Source organism: Periplaneta americana, chromosome 8 (genome assembly GCF_040183065.1).
Source record: "Periplaneta americana isolate PAMFEO1 chromosome 8, P.americana_PAMFEO1_priV1, whole genome shotgun sequence".
Classification (NCBI taxonomy): domain Eukaryota; kingdom Metazoa; phylum Arthropoda; class Insecta; order Blattodea; family Blattidae; genus Periplaneta; species Periplaneta americana.
In genome coordinates this window covers 84,002,957-84,022,253 of record NC_091124.1, presented here as the reverse complement: position 1 = coordinate 84,022,253, position 19,297 = coordinate 84,002,957, and the positions used below count along the sequence as shown (strand labels likewise).

Here is a 19,297-nt window from a genome sequence, read left to right as displayed (position 1 = left end):
GTGACCTGGAATCGAACCCGGGACCTCATGAATTGCAGTCAGTAGCTCTGAGGCCATGAGGCTGGATTACTTTATAATAATAATAATAATATAATAATAATAATATTATTATCATTATTATTATAAAATATTATTATTATTATAAAATATTAATATTATTATTATTATTATTATTATTATTATTATAAAATATTATTATTATTATAAAATATTATTATTATTATAAAATATTATTATTATTATTATAAAATATTATTATTATTATAAAATATTATTATTATTATTATAAAATATTATTATTATTATTATTATTATTATAAAATATTATTATTATTATTATAAAATATTATTATTATTATTATTATTATTATTATTATTATTATAAAATATTATTATTATTATAAAATATTATTATTATAAATATTTTTGATCTTGTTTTTACAAATGTCCATAACTGTTCAGTTAATCTTGCTAATCATTCACTAGTTTCGGAAGATGTTCATCTCCCATGTATTTGTATTGATCTGGGAGTTCACTCACCATCACCATTACAGAAACAAAATCAATTTTATTTAAATTATTCTCAAGGTGATTATCACTGTCTTTATTCTACTCTCCACAATTTTGATTGGAATTGTATATATCTTATTACCGATGTCAATGTTGCTACTAACTCTCTGTCAAAAATCGTTAATGATGCTATATCAAAAGCTGTCCCTGTCACCTTTGTGAAAAAGTCGCACTATCCTAAATGGTTTTCAAACAGCCTACGTCTACTCATTAAGAAAAAGAAAGCACATAGAAATTTCAAAAAATATAAATCTGATCACCACTATCAAATTTTCTCTCAATATAGAAAACAAGTCAAGGCATTGATTAAATCTGATAAATTTAAATGGTTACAGTTCATTGATGATAGTTTAAAAAAAAGAGCCTAATAAATTCTGGAAATATGTAGAATCTTTCGGATGTCGAAAAACATTCCTAATGAATTTATTATTAATGGGGTTCACATTGCTGATCAAAAAATCATTGCAAATGCATTTGCTAGTCAATTTAAATCAATTCAGATCAACCAGAACTCTAATTTTCTCACTTGTTTTTCTAACTTTAATAACTTCTTACCCCTTCCTGTAATCTCTTGTGATGATGTCAGGAAGGCCATAAAAAATGTCAAGCCTAATAAATCTATGGGTACGGATGGCATTCCTAATTTTATTATTAAAGAATGCTCTGAAATTTTCGTACCTGTTTTAACCTACATTTTCAACTTGAGTTTAAAAACACGGGTATATCCTTCTCTTTGGAAGGAAGCACCTATTATTCCCATATTTAAGAGTGGTAATAAAGCTATTTTAAGTAATTACAGACCTATTTCCATACTTAATAACTTCTCAAAAATTTTTGAAAAAATAATTCATGAACATACTTCTTTTCACGTGAAAAACAAAATCAATTCGGCCCAACATGGTTTTACAAAAGGAAAATCTACGACTACGAGTACTAATTTAGTATCTTATCTCAATTATGTTATGCCTATAGTTGAAACTCAGGGTCAAATTGATTCCATTTATTTTGACTTCAGCAAAGCATTTGATGTTGTTCCCCATAATATGTTACTGAGTAAATTAAATTCTTTTGGTCTTACCACGAACTACCTGGGCTGGTTTGAAAATTGTTTAAAAGATAGACAATCCTGTGTTAGACTTGGAAATTCTTATTCTGATCCTTATATTACTTTATGAGGAGTTCCACAGGGTTCCACTTTGGGGCCTCTACTATTTTTATTATTTATAGATGACATCTGTAAAAGAATAAAGTCTAACTGCCTTTTATTTGCCGATGACCTTAAAATATTTCGCAAAATAAATAGTCTGGCAGACTGTATAACTTTGCAAAATGATATAAATGCTATTGGGCTATGGTCTGCTGATAATGGAATGAAATTTAATTAATCGAAAACTTTTGTTATTTCCTTCTCTAAAAACCACTTCTCTTAAATTTAATTACACTCTTAATAATATCAACATAATAAGGAAAGACTATTTGAGACCAGGGAGTTCTACTCGATACCAAATTACATTTTCATAATAATGTCCAATCTATTTATAATCATTCCATTAGAATGCTCGGACTTATAAGGTCTATAACTTATTCTTTTTCTACTCCAGACACTCTTGTAATTCTATACTATACATTAATCAGATATAAACTTGAATATGCATCTGTCGCCTGGAATTCTATTACTTCTACTGATTCGGGTAAATTGGAAATCATCCAAAGAAAATTTATGTCCCTATGTGCTTTTATGTTTTTACCAAACTCATCTGTTTTCAATTATGAGCGTACTTGTAAATATTTTAACTTTTCTAGCCTTTATGCTAGACGTCTTGAACTTGACTACTTATTCTTTTGTAAGACCTTAAAGGCTGATATTGATTGCGAATCCTTCCTGAGCAATATCTACCATCGGGCCCCTACGAATGGTTTAAGATTTCAAAAATTTTTATACCTATAAGCCTAAATCTCTCTCTCCAGTTGTCAGATGCATGAAAGCTGCCAATTTACATTATGTTAATTCAGTAACGTTTAATGTATAGTTGTTTGGCTATTCTCATATAAGCATATTCATTTCAATTTCATTCGTTTGTGTCGTTTTTAGCTTTTCTGTATCATGTATTTTTGTAATTATCTATTCGTTTTGTCATTATTGTTTATTTGCATTTGTCTGTAATTTTAATAACTATTTGTATGCACTGTTTGGTTATTCCTTGTACACTTTAAATCCTGTGCTAATTCTTATCTTGTGCTGAACTGTTATTGGCCCTGGCTCTTGTACAGCACAATAAATATTAGTAAATAAATAAATAAATAATAATAATTATTATAATTATTATTAAGTCATTCTGATGGTCAGCAACAAGGAAGTCTGTATCCACAACTCCTCCTGTTACAGTTAGACATAACAATCTTCAACTGAATCAGGCCACTGCTTCAAATTCTGCCAACGAATCCGATGGTTTTCAATTAATTTCTCGTAAAAAATATAAAAAAAGAGAACCCAAAGTTGGAACATTGGCTACGAGCAACTTTGAAATGGCCCCTGAGAGAATAAAAACTAAATCTCTATTTGTTTCGAGATTTAGTTCCAAAGTCAACACAAACAATATAGAGGACTCTCTGAAGAATCAACTTCAGCTAAGGTCTCTTGCTGTAACCAAACTCAAAACTAAATTTCAAACATATTCATCCTTCCACAGCACTGCTGATGTGAGGGATTTTGATTCCATTAAGGGTGTGAGGGTGTGTCCGTGTGGTATAATGAAAGTTAAAGTGTGTGTATGTTTTGAAATTTAGTTGTGTGTTGAGAATTTCGTTGGGGTGTGTTTTCGTGTGTCTGTGTATTTCATATTGTTCTAGTGTGTTTAGTTTCTGGCTTTTTGGTTGGATGTGTAGTATTTCCATGTCTGTGCTGATGTATCTGTGGGTGTGGTTAGCATTTTTGATGTGTTCTGCACTTAATAACTGCGGACATTTTTGATACTGGATATGTAATGTCTATGGACATTTAAGATAATGAACATTTAATAGCTATGGACATTTTGGACAATGGGCACTTAATAACTGTGGATATTTTAGATTCTGGACATGTAATGTCTGTGGACATTTAAGATAATGGGCATTTAATAGCTATGGATATTTTGTGTAATGGGCATTCAAAAACTGTGGACATTTTAGATACTGAAGATTTTTTAAGATAATGGGCATTTAATGACTGTGGACATTTTTGATGCCGGACATCAAAGATAGTGGACATTTTTGCAGTGGACTAATTGACTGATAATCCTTAGAAATTTAATTATAATTTTTTTATTAAACAAACTCATTCGAAACGCTCAATCCACTGAAACTTCTGCATTGGCATAGTATTCCGTTACCATAATTCCAAACTTGTAACTCGTTGGGATGTCTTATTTCACTTTCTGTGCGTTTTTGAAAGTATATCCACATAGAGAGAAGGTAAACTTGCGAATTCTAAATGATATAGTAGAGCAAGTGCACAGCTTCAAATATTTGGAGTGTACTGGAGTGTACTATAAACAGTAACATGAGCTGCTGTCTGAAAGTCAAACGGAGGATAACAATGGCAAAGAAAGCTTTTAATAGAAAACGGAGCATTTTCTGAGGACCTATGGAAAAAGAACTAAGAAAGAGACAAGTGAATTGCTTCGTGTGGAGTGTGGCACTGTATGGAGCAGAAACATGGACATTACGACGGAGTGAAGAGAAGCGATTAGAAGTATTTGAAATGTGGATATAGAGAAGAATGGAACATGTGAAATGGACAGAGAGGATAAAAAATGAAGAAAGAATAATGCTGAAATTGATCAGAAGAAGATAAAGAAATTGGCAGGGACACTGGCTAGAAGAAACTGCCAACTGAAGGTTGGACTGGAAGGAATGATGAGTCGGCCTCGGTAGTGTAGTTGGTATAGCGCAGGCCGTCTATGCTCGACGTTGCGGGGTCGATCCAGGCCCACGTCGATGACATTTAAGTGTATTTAAATGTGACAGGCTCATGTCAGTAGATTTACCGGAATGTAAAAGAACTCCTGCGGAACAAAGTTCCGAGACACCGGCGACGCTGATATAGCCTCTGCAATTACGAGCGTCGTTAAATTAACCATAATTTTAAACAAAAATTTTAAAGGAATGAAGAACGGGATAGAAGTTCGAGGAAAAACAAGGTACCCGATGATAGCGGACACTAAGATATGTGAATCGTAAGCGGAAATTTAGAGAAAGGCAGAAAATAGGAGAGATTGAAGAATGTTGGGTTTGCAATGAAAGACCTGTTCCTAGGCAGAACACTATGTGTCTGTCTGTATGTAGTTTTTAGATGGTTATTTTACGACGCTGTATTAACATCTCAGGTTATTTAGCGTTTGAAAGAAATGAAGGTGATAATGTGGGAGAAATGAGTCTGAGGTTCAGCACCGAAAGTTACCCAGCATTTACTCATATTGGGTTGAGGGAAAACCCCGGAAATAACTCAACCAGATAACTTGCCCCGACCGGGATTCGAATCCGGGCCACCTGGTTTCGCGGTCAGACACGCAGTTAATCCACAGGTGTGGACTGTATGTATGTATGTATGTATGTATGTATGTATGTATGTATGTATGTATGTATGTATGTATGTATGTATGTGTGTGTATGTATGTATGTATGTATGTATGTATGTATGTACGTATGTAATCTTACCTTCGGATTTCTTCCAACCGTAGCATGTGTTAAGACGTCTACTACTTCATATATTGCTGATCTTGGCCTTGAAATAAGATCGAAACTCCTTTCGATCACCTGTTAAATAAATAAGATTAGGTATTTTTATCTCTGTTCCCACTAATACACGAAGACATGAAGGTCAATTAAATCATATTTATACTCATGAAATTAACAAGAAATATTTTAATATATTCGACAAAAATCTGTAGTCAAGGATCAGATATTTATACAGATGTTGGAATAGAATGGAATGAAATTTCGGGAAGAGTGCACTATGACCTAGCATGGAGATCTTTTACGATTGTTTCGCTAATCCTCAAGCTAGGTACATTTCCAAACGCACACCGGCTAACTACAGTAAGGTTCGCTGAGTACCAAGGTTTCGACCAGGCAACCCCTCTCGTCCCTAGGCCAGCCTCTTCCGTGAGTCGCCAGCCGGTGTTCGGGAAATACTATGGAATGTTGACGGAACGGAGAAATGTTGACGGAATAAAATAGTTGCCTAATATGGGGAAGCGAGGGAAATCTCAAAAGAAACCCAACTATGACATTGTACGCCACAAGTGTCACTGTGGACTTTTGGAAGAAATATGAGGCCTGAACGGATCTCGAACCCAAGACCTTCCCCGTGACTACATGAATTAATTACTGTGTAATTTGTTACTTTATACAGGTGCATTAAATCATTAATACACAAAAAGATAATAAATGTATATACGTTTAAATAACGTGATGATTTAATTCTCAAGTTGATTGAACAGACTATTTCCTAAATTTAAAACAAATTACACATAAACACACTTCTTAAAACTCCAGATGTGTGTAACTTTACTGAACGACATTTGGGTGCGATCCCAGGTCGACAGGTGCATAGCTTTACTACGCTGCTACGTATTTTTACATGGAACTACGAATGGATGCGATCCTCTATCTGCAGGTACATAGCTTTACTACGCTGCGTATTTTACATAGAACTACGCATGGGTGCGATCCTCTATCGGCAGGTGCATAGATTTACTATGCTGCGTATTTTTACATAGAACTACGAATGGGTGCGATCCTCTACCGGCACGTACATAGTTTTACTACGCTGCGTATTTTTACATGTAACTACGTATGGGTACGATTCACTATCGGCAGGTGCATAGATTTACTATGCTGCGTACATTTACATAGGAATACGTATGGGTGCGATCCTCTATCTGCAGGTGCATAGATTTACTATGCTGCGTATTTTTACATAAACTACGTGTGGGTGCGATCCGCTATCTCCAGATGCATAAATTTACTATGCTGCATATTTTTTTACATAGAACTACGTACGGGTGCGATCCTCTATCTACAGGTGCATAGATTTACTATGCTACGTATTTTTACATAGAACTACGTGTGGGTGTGATCCGCTATCTGCAGGTGCATAGATTTACTATGCTGCGTATTTTTACATAGAACTACGTGTGGGTGCGATCCTCTATCTACAGGTGCATAGATTTACTATGCTGCATATTTTTACATAGAACTACGTACGGGTGCGATCCCCTATCTGCAGGTGCATGGATTTACTATGCTGCGTATTTTTAAATATAACTACGTACGAGTGCGATCCTTTATCTGCAGGTGCATAGATTTACTACGCTGCATATTTTTACATAGAACTACGTCTGGGTGCGATCCGCTATCTTCAGGTGCATAGATTTACTATGCTGCGTGTTTTTAAATACAACTACTTACGGGTGCGATCCTCTATCTGCAGGTGCATAGATTTACTATGCTGCGTATTTTTAAACAAAACTACTTACGGGTGCGATCCTTTATCTGCAAGTGTATAGATTTACTACGCTGCATATTTTTACATAGAACTACGTGTGGGTGCGATCCGCTATCTGCAGGTGCATATGCTGCGTATTTTTACATAGAACTACGTACGGGTGCGATCCTCTATCTGCAGGTGCATAGCTTTACTACGCTGCGTATTTTTACATAGAACTACGTACGGGTGCGATCCTCTATCTGCAAGTGCATAGATTTACTATGCTGCGTATTTTTAAATAGAACTACGTACGGGTGCGATCTGCAGGTGTATAGATTTACTACGCTGCATATTTTTACATAGAACTACGTGTGGGTGCGATCCGCTATCTGCAGGTGCATAGATTTACTATGCTGCGTATTTTTACATAGAACTACGTACGGGTGCGATCCTCTATCTGCAGGTGTATATATTTACTACGCTATGTATTTTTACATAGAACTACGTACGGGTGCGATCTGCAGGTGCATAAATTTACTGCGCTGCGTATTTCTACATTGAACTACGTATGGGTGCGATCTTCAATCGGCAGGTGCATAGCCTTGTTATACTGCGTATCTTTACATAGACATACTTAGTCTATGCGTGCGATTCCGTATCGGCAGGCGCACAACTTTATTATGCAACATCTCTCTACGTGTGGGTGGTGCTGGAAATGAAATCTACTTATGTGTGCAATCGTTATTTGAAGACTTATCTTTTCAAAGGTGGTAAGTGCGAATTTTTTTATTTAATTATATTCAATCTAAGGTAGGAAAATCCATATAAGCATATCATACTGAACAGGCTCTGTCGTAGTTAAATTGTGTGTCATTTGTGTGCCGAAAATGGTGTTGGAGATAGCTCAACATGCATTGGCAGTGTTTTCCATCAATGGCTCAGAAATTGTTTTGGCTCTTAGAGCCTTGGAAAGATAGGTCTTCATTTACTGGGCAAAGATCACTGTACTCCACAGATTCAATGGAATCATACATTGAAAAAGTAGAGATATGAGAATTAGAAAATGGTGTGGCTGCACCGCTAGCCGTCCAAATTTCTTGCAGAAGATAATGTCGATGCACGAGGCTCCTAGTGTCGTAGACGTTGTTGTCAAGGCGAGCTTCGAACCAAACGTGTCGTGCATGATGTTGAATAGTGTGTTCTTGCTTCTGCTTACATCTATGTTGAAATTGCTGGCGAACATTTTGGAATCGTCTTAGAAATACAGGAATATAAAGGGGAATACAAGGATAACATGAAGAGCTAGGAAGGGCTCTCTCCACTCCATAGCTAAAACTTCAATGAATGGACAGTACAGCCGATAGGAACTGAATATGGGGTAAAAGTGCCTAATTCCGTGATAACCCCTAATCCCGTGATATAATTTCAATTGACTGCCGTGGAGTTTTGTTCTCTGACTTTTAAGTTTTTGAAATACCTAACAGATGCGAGGAAATGTCTTCTTTCCAATTCTATTGTCTACCCACCTTTTGAATAGAAGCAGTCGACTGCAGAAACTTTTGTTCAGTGAAATGTGGTTGACCAGTAGGTGTTTCTTTCTCTTGTGACCACTTCTGAAGAAACATTTTATATTTGGGGTAAGAATTAATGTAGCATTACTGTAGATTATAGTGAGCTGAATCAATGTATGTGTTTTTTTTTAAACATTATGAGACAATAACAATGCTACAGGAGCTTTCCCATTTCATAGAATTTATCCTTTATATGATCGTCTTCATCTTCTATAGGGACGTGAGCATTTATAACTACGATATCGCACCATCTATATTTAAGTGCTAAATGCGATAATATGTCAGTGATAAATTCGACTCTATTACTGCTGGTTTTATTCTTTTTATGAGTACAGAATCCTGTTCCTAATTGGTGATTATTGATAGTACACGTAATCTTTAGACTATTTGTGATATGCCATTCCCATCTAACCTAACTTCCTGTACTCCCGCAAAGATTATTCCATGTCTAGCTAGGTCTTTTGCTACTATTGTCACCTCTCATGTTCTGTAAAGACTAGTGACATTCCAAGTACCGGTACTGAATCTCATAACCTTATTACTTTGCTGTGCTGGTGCCAGAGAATCAGTTCCATTACGAGGCTTCTTTTGGGGTATTCGTAACAAGCTGTTTTTTTACGATGATGGGTTGTTACCCCTTCGCCCAATCTCCAAGGTGGAGAGACCACCCCTTATCGGCTGATCGCGACTGTTTTTTCTATATACTCTACATAGTACCTTTAAAAAAAGGAAGGGCTATCTCACGAACTCATTGTAATTTGAAGTGAACTGAATGAACTCTACATAAAATGTTACAAGCTCGTAATTCTTTCTTATTCGTTCCATAATAATAAATAAATCCCATAATGACTGCCTATATTTAGTACTACTACTACTGCTACTGCTGCTGCTACTACTACCAACTACTACTACTACTACTACTACTACTACTACTACTACCACCACCAGCGCCGCCGCCGCCGCCGCCGCCGACAATACCACTACCACTATCATGTTACCATACCTTAATTTTGTCGATGTATCCTTCTCCATATTCTTCTTGGACCTTCTTCGCAGTATTGTCCCAGTTCTTTTGAATAATCGAATCTATTTTATCATCATTCATTATGTCTGTTCTGAAATATAATAAAAAATGTACACAGTAATATTTCTACTGGAAATAGTCTTAAACTGACACACATTTTCAAAGCTTCGCTTACGACGTCCTTATTTCCTAAAACTTGGAAATATGCCTTTGTACGCCCTATACCCAATGTTATAACGCAGACAACCCAGACGACTTTTAGCATTCTACCTCCCTTATCGAAGGCGTTAGTGAGACTTGTATACCGACACCTCGCTAACTATTTAAACAGAAAATGTGAATTTGTGGACACATATTGTGGTACCCGTCTGGAACGTTCTGGTTGCCTCGGGAGTTGTGCGCGCACATCCTGCGAGAAGGAAGGCGCGGGGAAACAAACCTCGAGTTTCGGTGGGCGCTGTAGCGCGGCACGGAGCGAGTGGAAAGGAGACTATGGTAACTGCGCTAAGCGGAGAGAGCAGGGGGAACATCTAGAGGCGTATCCCTCTCGAAGGTTCGAAAAGCCACACGAATCTCAAAATTCGAGATGTTACGCTTTAGTAATAAAAGTGCGAGCAGTCTTCGGAGTAGTTAGTCTTCAGTCAGTCTTCAAGTCTTGTCTTGGACAGCGGCGACGTATCCAGAGGACATAAGTTCGACGTGCAGTGAATTTGAGTGCGTCCGTAACTGAGGCAGCTTCCAGGCAAGTGGGGCGTATCCGGAAGATCTGAGTTCGATGTGCAGTGAACTTGAACAGTGAGCTAGATGAACTAGCCAAGGAGAAGGAACTGTGAACTGAGAACTGACAGTCTTGTTCTGCACATAGTGCTTGTGAATATTATTTGAAATTAGGAGTTGTACATGTTGTTCTTCCCAATAATACCCATGTATTGTCATTGTCGCTGTGTGGAGTGCAATAACTACTACTGTGTTGAGTGGAATACCTATTATTTTAGGGTGAATCATTAAGAATAAAAGTCGCATTGTTGACGGGTGTGGTGGTAAAAGCAGGAAAAAAAGTTACACTGGTGTCAGGAGTGGGGTATTGTGGACATAATGGAGAAGCTACAGCAGATCCTGCAAGCCATCACAGAAATGAACAAGCATATTAGGGAAGTGAGAAGCGACATTTACAACATGAATAAACACTTCAGTGAAGTGAAAAACGACATCAGTGAAGTGAAAAACGACATAAGTGAAGTGAAAAGCGACATAAGCGGAGTGAAAGGCGACATAAGTGAAGTAAAAATGACCACTACACAAATTGGTAGCGTTTCGACTCATGTGGATGAAATTGTTACCATCGTGAAAGATGAAGTTAAAGCCGATTTCGACAAACTAAACGAGAATTTTGCAACTGTAAATGAAACAGTGGCCGAACTAAGACGGGACGTAGACCATTTGTTGCTGAACATATGCATTCATTATTCTATTTATTGATTGCCCTATGCACTTAGCTTCCACTGCGCCCACCGATCAACTCAATCACCTTTACGATCTGACGAGTGGCAACATAGGTGGTGGTATTACGTGGCAACCAGGTAGAGTGTGGTTCAGTTTGGCGTACGTCACATTTCCTTATCCGCACTAGCAGGATTACCTGAACTGAAAACATTAGTCGTGAGTTAGCTTATGTTACATGTTGGTCTATCCCGAAGGAAGACAATGATTGCTTTCAGAATACAACCTGGTCACAGCAATCTTGCCTCACTAAACCCCTCACCCAAGCATTGTAACGGTCGTGCAACTGTCGCCAAGCCAGAGATTGGTTCCGATATCTGTTCGTTCACTTCATTTAAACGACGTTGTATTATATTTAACTTCTAATAGTTATACAGACACAAAATTATTTACCTGTAAATCCACGGTTCTATGGTATGCACCGATATAGACCATTTCATAAATTCTTGTCGCAAGCCATTTGATAAGGATATTCCAGCATGTTTGGACATACTGTAACTTGTCAGTAGTGGACTTGTGATATAACCTAGAGAAACAAATGAGTACAGCATAATAATATCGGTAAACATAAGTAATTTATTTTTCTTTGCAAAATAAAGAAAATCTTCATCTTAATTCGCGGGTGCTCGGTAAAGGGAGTTAAGTATGATTTGGCTAAACTGGAATAAGTGTGTTTTTGAACTATCTACAATTACTTCTCTCTTGTGTTAAAGGGGTTAAGTCGTTCTTCCATCTATGATGCAGTTACAGTGCTCCTTATTTTGTGATAAAGTGGTTTTGTTCATTATCAAAGGAGAGAAATTTACATACCTTAAAATTTGACTTAACCCCCTTTACACGAGCATCCGCGAATTATAATGAAATTAATGCGTATACCTAATATTATGACAACACATTTTCGAAATTCACATTGATATTATTAAAATTAAATTGTGCAAGATAATTTTGATGTTAGTTGTTAATCTGTATTCACCTTTCGTATATAAATTTCGTTCATTTGAGTTTAATTTTTGATACACTACTATAAAATGTTCTCATAACGTACGGCAGTGAATACTGACCAGTGGCGAAGCTCTTAAGAGGCTTTTGAGGCTTGAGTTATTATATCTACTCGTAGTAACAGTAGGCATATAAGTTCGTAATAATGATGTATCATAACTAGAATTCAAAGTTGAGGTCCCAGTCGGGGTGATACAGGTTAACTGATAGCGCAGTATAGGAGGTGGGGGAACAGGCAATGGCTTGTTTACTTTTTCCATCTTCTATTCACTGTTCTGCCTGTCTAGGTATATTTGATGTTGAAAGTTTCGTAAGTACTAGTACTGAAGCTGGAACATTTGGGACAACGTGTTGTCAAAAATGAAATGCAATTGGAACCAATTTTAAATAAATAAATAAATATATATAAATATATATATATATATATATATATATATATATATATATATATATATATTATTGACTTTCTTCTCCAATAAAATAAAATAAAATAAAATAAAATAAAACACTACAAGAAGGGGCAAAATGCACCACAACTGCTGGTAAAAATATACTGTCTTGATTATGGACTAAAATTATATAACATAATTTCGAATTACATAGGCTAAAAATTATTAAGAAATTATAATATGTTTGAAATAAAATTTAAAATCAAGAAATATTCTGAATAGGTAATTAAATTAGTATTAATGTATATTTGTCTGATATACGGTATTTCAAAAGTCAGTTCAAATATTAAACCGCTATAAATATTATAATATTTGAGATAGGGAAAAAACAAAAACATCACTGTGTTGGGCAAATAACGGGGTTTACAAAACATGGGGAAGATATCCGTCTTTCTCTTGTTCAACGTACGTCGTTCTGCGACTTCATGCACAGCATTTTGCAGATAATGTCTTGGAATATTGGCAATTTCTTGCGAGATGGCATCTTTCAGTGTTGTTGGATGTGTCAGAAAAATTCGTTCTTTAAGGTAACCCCACAACCAAAAGTCGGCCGAATTTAAATCCACATTGTTGGAAAGTGCCTACTGATGACTTTGATCGGAAAACGAACCTCAATTACGCGTGTCAACTCCACCATTAACTTCTTAGTATGTTATTTTACGACGTTTTATCAACATCTTAAGTTATTTAGCGTCTGAATGAGATGAAAGTGATAATGCCGGTGAAATGAGTCCGGGGCCAGCACCGAAAATTACCCAGAATTTGCCCATATTTGGTTGAGGGAAAACCGCGAAAAACCTCAACCAGGTAACTTGCCCCGACAGGGAATCGAACCCGGGCCACCTGGTTTCCCGGCCGGACGCGCTAACCGTTACTCCACAGGTGTGGACAATAATAGAATAAGACAGACTGTTACAGGAAACGGAGAGCTCTACCACATCATGTTACAGAACTTTGTCATCCCTAGACTTAGGAATCACGATATGGAAAACATAATCCTCATGCAAGATGGCGCTCCACACCACATCTTCATCCCTGCAAAATAATTAATTACGCAGATGTTTGACGATTGTGTCATCAGTAGGCACTTTCCAATAATGTGGCCTCCCCGATCTCCAGTTTCAATCGAGCCGACTTTTGGTTGTGGGGTTACCTTAAAGAACGAGTTTTCCTGACACTTCCAACAACACTGAGAGATGCCATCTCGCAAGAAATTGCCAATATTCCAAGACATTATGTTTTGAGTGTTGTAACTAACAAAATAATAATTAAATATGTGATATTACATATTTTTCTTATTTTACATATTTTACAACATACTTCACTGTTTTTCACTACGTGTTTAGAGTATGTACATATTTTGCTAAGTGATACTACATAAAAATCCTAGCTCTAGTCATCACTCACAGAAATGAATCTAAACATATTAATTTAGACATTTTCTTTAGGTTCCTGACCGGAATTTACATTCAGAAACAGATTTCATAAAGGGAAACGCCGCTTTCACAGCACCCACGAACTCTTCCCACTATTGCACACGTAAATTCAGGTAGACTGGCAACCGGCAAATAGTCTTACTTGTACAAAACAACTTTCATTCTAAACTGAGATAAGAACAATTAGGAGATAACCAAATGCTTGATGCAAAATGTATTACTCCGCCATCATATGTAATGTGATTTTTGTCGTATTTCAACGCGCTTTCCACATTCTTTTGGTACAGTCTGTTAATACGGAAATTGGTTAGTAAAAAGATAGGCATTGGATTCAATGAAGAAATGTTTTCTTGTGTTACTATTGTGGGTGGGGTCGTTATTGAGTTCCCACGTTGGAAGCCATTTGAGGGTGAGTGGTTATTGTGACCACACGTTGGGCGCCATTTGAGGGTGGGTGCGTCTCGATGTTGCGTGAGATTCACTCAGGGTAGCCGAGGTACGGTTGTGGTGTAGGTTGATGTCGGGAATAATCGCAAGCCGGCTACTTATATAAAAGGCAGTGTAAATTCCAAAACTATAAGTTTATTGTCGTATTCACTTGGTAAACCCTAGAGTATGTATTTCCGGCTGATTTATACTTCAATCGTTGGTCGCAATTCTGTATCGACTCAGTTGCAGCTCTGAATAAGCTCTATCCGATACTATAAATTCAATACTCTGTCCCGTACACTACGACACGAAGCTCCTAAATGTTGGCGAGTAGTATTGCCGATGACAAAGTTCAATCTATCGAGTCTTCGCCTGAAGAAAGACTATTAAGTTGGGCCGCCGACACAAAAAAAAGATGTCGCGCCGTCTACTCGAAGAAAAGTAGTTATCCTATCGACACGAAACGAAGTAGTTATTCTGCCCTGTATGTAGGGCCGCCGACACGATGAGATCTTGTGCTTGTGCCCTGTATGTAGGGCCGCCGACACGATGTGAAGTTGTTTTTATGATCTCCGCTCCGCGGCGGAATAGTAGTCGTTATCTCCGCTCCCCGTCACCCTTATTTATAAAAACCTATCCTACGCTAAAACTAACTATTCTATTGGTTAAAAACTACGTCACTAACTGGCCTAAAATCTATTCCCTATTGGTCCAAAGTGACCTCATAAGCTGGACCAAGATCTCTTCTTATTGGGCGCGAAATATGTCATCTCTAAATTTAGACTTTGGATTTCCCATAACCTCAAATTAGTTTGTATATCTCACAAGAATACCCGTTCTTTGGAAAACCCAAGCTTGGCAGTATCATTCCCACGGGTCCAGTCTAACTTTAGGGTTTTATGCTTCATCGAGTCTCTATACGAAACCCCGCTCAAGGTGGCCCTAAATCTGTCCGATGCTGACAAGTGACGAAACACCTGTGTGGGAAGCTAATTCTAACGAAGTCGCCAGAACATCCCCGCGAATACATGTAATAAAAATATGGAGATATCACTTCGCTAATAAATCGGTCTCTCCCTCTCCTAATTACTGCTTCAAATGCCCATCTACGTAACCATTGGAAATTCCCGAAAGAGTTTCCAATGTTATGAGATGTCCCCGCTTTCTGCCTATAACTAGCCTCATAGTTCCCCCACGCGATCAGCCGGTAACACATTATTTACAATACAGTGAGATTACAATGTCACTACAAACAATTACAATAAATATTACATATATCTTCACAAGCCTTTCTATGTACACAACTCTCACACAATAAGCACAACAATGTACAATTTATATCCACATTTACATATGTACAATACCATTCATTCACCTATTTACATTTATTTATTAATTGATCAATTACACACTCTGCGTGCTTGGTTGTACCAGCCGCCCTGTACAGGTTCACCTAGCTGTACGCGTGAGACTAACCATCCTACTCTTTCTCATTCCTGCCTCCTAGCCTCTCCTGTTTGAAAGGCCGCAAGAGTTGCTTGTGGTACCTTCCAACAGGTTTACTTTTTCCCCTTTCTACCAATTCGAAAGTATGGTCTCCGTATTTACTCTTAATTTCGTAGGGACCTTTGTACAGTAGCTCCATGCGTGAGTAACGTCCTCTGAGGGCGGAAGATAACTTCACGTCCCTTAGCAATACCAGATCGCCGGGTGTGGGCTCCCATTTGTGGCGATATCTTTTAACTTTACCGAGTCTATACTCAGCCTTTTTCCTGATTCGGTCGAAAGCTAGTTTACACAGTAGTTCCGCACTAGGAGGCTCACCCTCCTGTATTGCCTGCGGCAAACTCTTTATCATAGGATCGGGATCGATCCCTAACATAAGTTTGATCGGAGCTATTCCGGTCGTTGGATTAATAGAGTGGTTCATGACTCTCTCAATCACCTCACATTGCCTAAACCAGTCCTTATGGTTTCGGTGACACAGAATACGGAGGTACAATGATATATCCCTAAGCGCTCTTTCGCAGGGATTACCGCTGGGAAAGTATGCGGAGCAATTGTATAGTTTCACGCCCGCATCTTCCAGCCTTTTGCAAAACACTTTCGATTTATGTACCGACACATTGTCACTGAGCACCGCTGTTACCGGACCGTAAGTCGGTATGTAGTCTCCAACCAGCTTGTCAGCACACAACTTGCTAGAGATATTTCTTAAAGGGTAAATCTTTACAAATTTTGTGAACACATCGTACGTAACAAATATGTACCTGTGTCCGAAGGACGATGTGGGCATTGGACCGTGTTCGTCCACTGCTACAAGTTCATTCTTTTTACCCCTGATAATGACCTGTGGAACATTGTCATACCTTACATTTAGAGGTTTCGCCCTCTGGCAGACCTCGCAACGAGATATTACCCTTCTAACCTTCTTTGACAGTTGCTTAATATAAAATGATTCTGACATAGTTAAAATGATCCTATCACTCCCAGAGTGACACATAGATAGGTGAAAGTTATTTATAAGTTCATTCTCCATACTCGCAGGTATGTATATCTTCCACTTCTGGATATCCCTACCATGCAATTTATACAAGGTACCAGAGCGCAATCCATACACTTCGTCTTTCACCTGTGAGATTTCTCTAGCTTTGTCCATTAAGGCCCTTATCGTGGAATCCTCCTGCTGCAAATCTGCAATTTTCCGAAATTTTCCCGTCAGAGCTCCATTCCTCGTGGAATCAATTTTCATCACGGCAATTTCGTACGCGGGGGCGGTGATAGTTTCCGGTAGCCCCGATTTGGAATTCAAACGAGAGAGACAATCACCAAAAATATTGTCTGCCCCCGGAATATGTCTAATCGTCACATCATGAGCCAAAATCTCGTGCACATATCTAGATATTCTAGAGTTCGTCAATTTGCATCTACTCAGAAAAGCTAGGCTTACATGGTCAGTAAATATGATGATCTGCCTATTAAAGATATACTGACGGAACTTCTGTAGTGCGAAGTACACAGCAGAAATCTCTAGTTCCGTGATTGATGCGTTGCTTTCGGTACGCGACAGTCCCCTAGAAGCTGTGGCAATCACATGTCGCTTATTATCTTCATCTGTCTGACATAGAATTGCTCCATATCCATATGAAGACGCATCCGTATAAATCTGAAAAGGTAGGCTGTCGTTAGGCCTTTCCAACAGAATTGAGTCGGCAAAAAGCAGTTTCGTTCGATCGAATGCTTCCTGCTCTGCCGACCCCCACCTGAAGGGTGTATCCTTCTTCAACAATGCTCTGAGTGGGGCTACATGCTTAGCATAATTGACGAGAAACCGATTCTGGTATTGTAGGATACCTAGATATCTACGAACCTGTTTCCGGTTCCGCGGCGGCGGGATCCTCGAAATGCTCTGAATTCTCTCTTGGTCCGGTCTAATTCCGTCAGACGAAATTACGTAACCCAGGAAAACTGTCTCAACTTTAAAAAATGCTGTTTTCCCCAGCTTGACTGTCATACCAGCCTCTCTCAATTTAGTAAGTACAAAATCAATATCCCTAATATGCCTATCAACATTATTGCCATATATAAGAAAATCGTCAATGTACTGTGCCAGTAAACCTTTCGTCGAATCACCAAAAATTATGTCAAGTGCCCTTAGTAGCGCAGATCCCGAACTCGCGATGCCGAATGGGCATCGGGTATACTGATAAACTTTCCCGTTATGTAGGAACGCTGTGAATTTTCTCGAGTCCTCGTCCAGCGGAATCTGCCAATACGAACTGGTCAAGTCTAAACTAGTGAATATAGAACAGTCACTGATACGGCCTAACAAAGTGTCCACTGACTCCGTCCTGAAATTATCTTTCACTGAAAACGAGTTAACGTGTCGGGCATCGATCGTTACTCTTAAGCTTCCATTGGGCTTCCTAACCCAGCACAATGCATTTACGTAAGGCGAGTCCGATACTTCTATAACTCCGTCTTTTAACATATCATTTATGACTTCGTCTGCCTGATCCCTTAAAGATAGGGGGATGGGTCTACATTTATGCCGAAATTCCTCCATTCCTACCACCTTAATTTTGTGTGTATACACTCTACACAGACCCGGCGCGTCTGAAAAGACATTTAAATGGCTACCTACAACATCCATTAGGCGTTTTCTTTCACACTCACTCAGGCCGTGTGCCTGGTTAACTTTATCTCTCACTATTTCGAAAGTACCTGTCTTCCTATTGTTAGACGCGACTACCTGCCTAAGATCGCCCGGCGAAATCTCATTACAATATCTGGCCCTACCGCTAATGAGATTACGTCCTATTTGTCTCGCCTGGACTAATTCGCCGATACATAACTCGCATTCTCCGCAGCCTACTTGACACACTCCCCTAGTTACCTCGTTACCTTCCCACGGATTAACCTCTATAATTACATTCTTACAAATTTTTAGATGCTCTACGAAAAATAACTCTTCCTGTAATCCTATCTCTTCCGCGGTCCTTTCGTCTAGTTCCGGTCTAGAGCTATCCCTACTGAATGGGACGTGGCCTACACTGCCGTTACCTGCCGTAACCCCTAGTCTGTTTTCCCTGAAATCTAATAGCGCGTGCCATTCATAGAAGCTTTCTACTCCAATAATGATGTCGGTAGTCAACCTTTGTATCACAAGAAAAATAGCATTTAATTTCACGTCTCCGCACTCTAACTCGAACCATACTTGATATTTTACCTTTTCCTTCATCTTGCTTAGGGCGCCCGCACAGTACAATGAACATATGGGTAACGTTTGCAGTTTTATTCCTGAATCCCTAACCTTTTGAAAAAATTCCAAGCTGCATACGTTATTTGTG

At 38.2% G+C, this 19,297-nt stretch overlaps 1 protein-coding gene and 1 long non-coding RNA gene across 2 annotated transcripts in view; one reads left to right on the top strand and one right to left on the bottom strand.

Moving 5' to 3' along the window:
* Positions 1-19,297, top strand: part of LOC138704835 (uncharacterized) — a 412,725-nt gene that overhangs the window by 205,671 nt on the left and 187,757 nt on the right. The window lies entirely within an intron of this gene.
* Positions 1-19,297, bottom strand: part of LOC138704828 (retinol dehydrogenase 16-like) — a 65,076-nt gene that overhangs the window by 5,530 nt on the left and 40,249 nt on the right. Inside the window, exons 4-6 of the mRNA XM_069833124.1 lie at positions 11,528-11,660; positions 9,614-9,725; positions 5,266-5,364 (exon numbers count right to left, since the gene is read on the bottom strand). Coding sequence (XP_069689225.1) covers positions 5,266-5,364; positions 9,614-9,725; positions 11,528-11,660 — 344 coding nt within the window. The remainder of the gene's footprint in view (positions 1-5,265; positions 5,365-9,613; positions 9,726-11,527; positions 11,661-19,297) is intronic.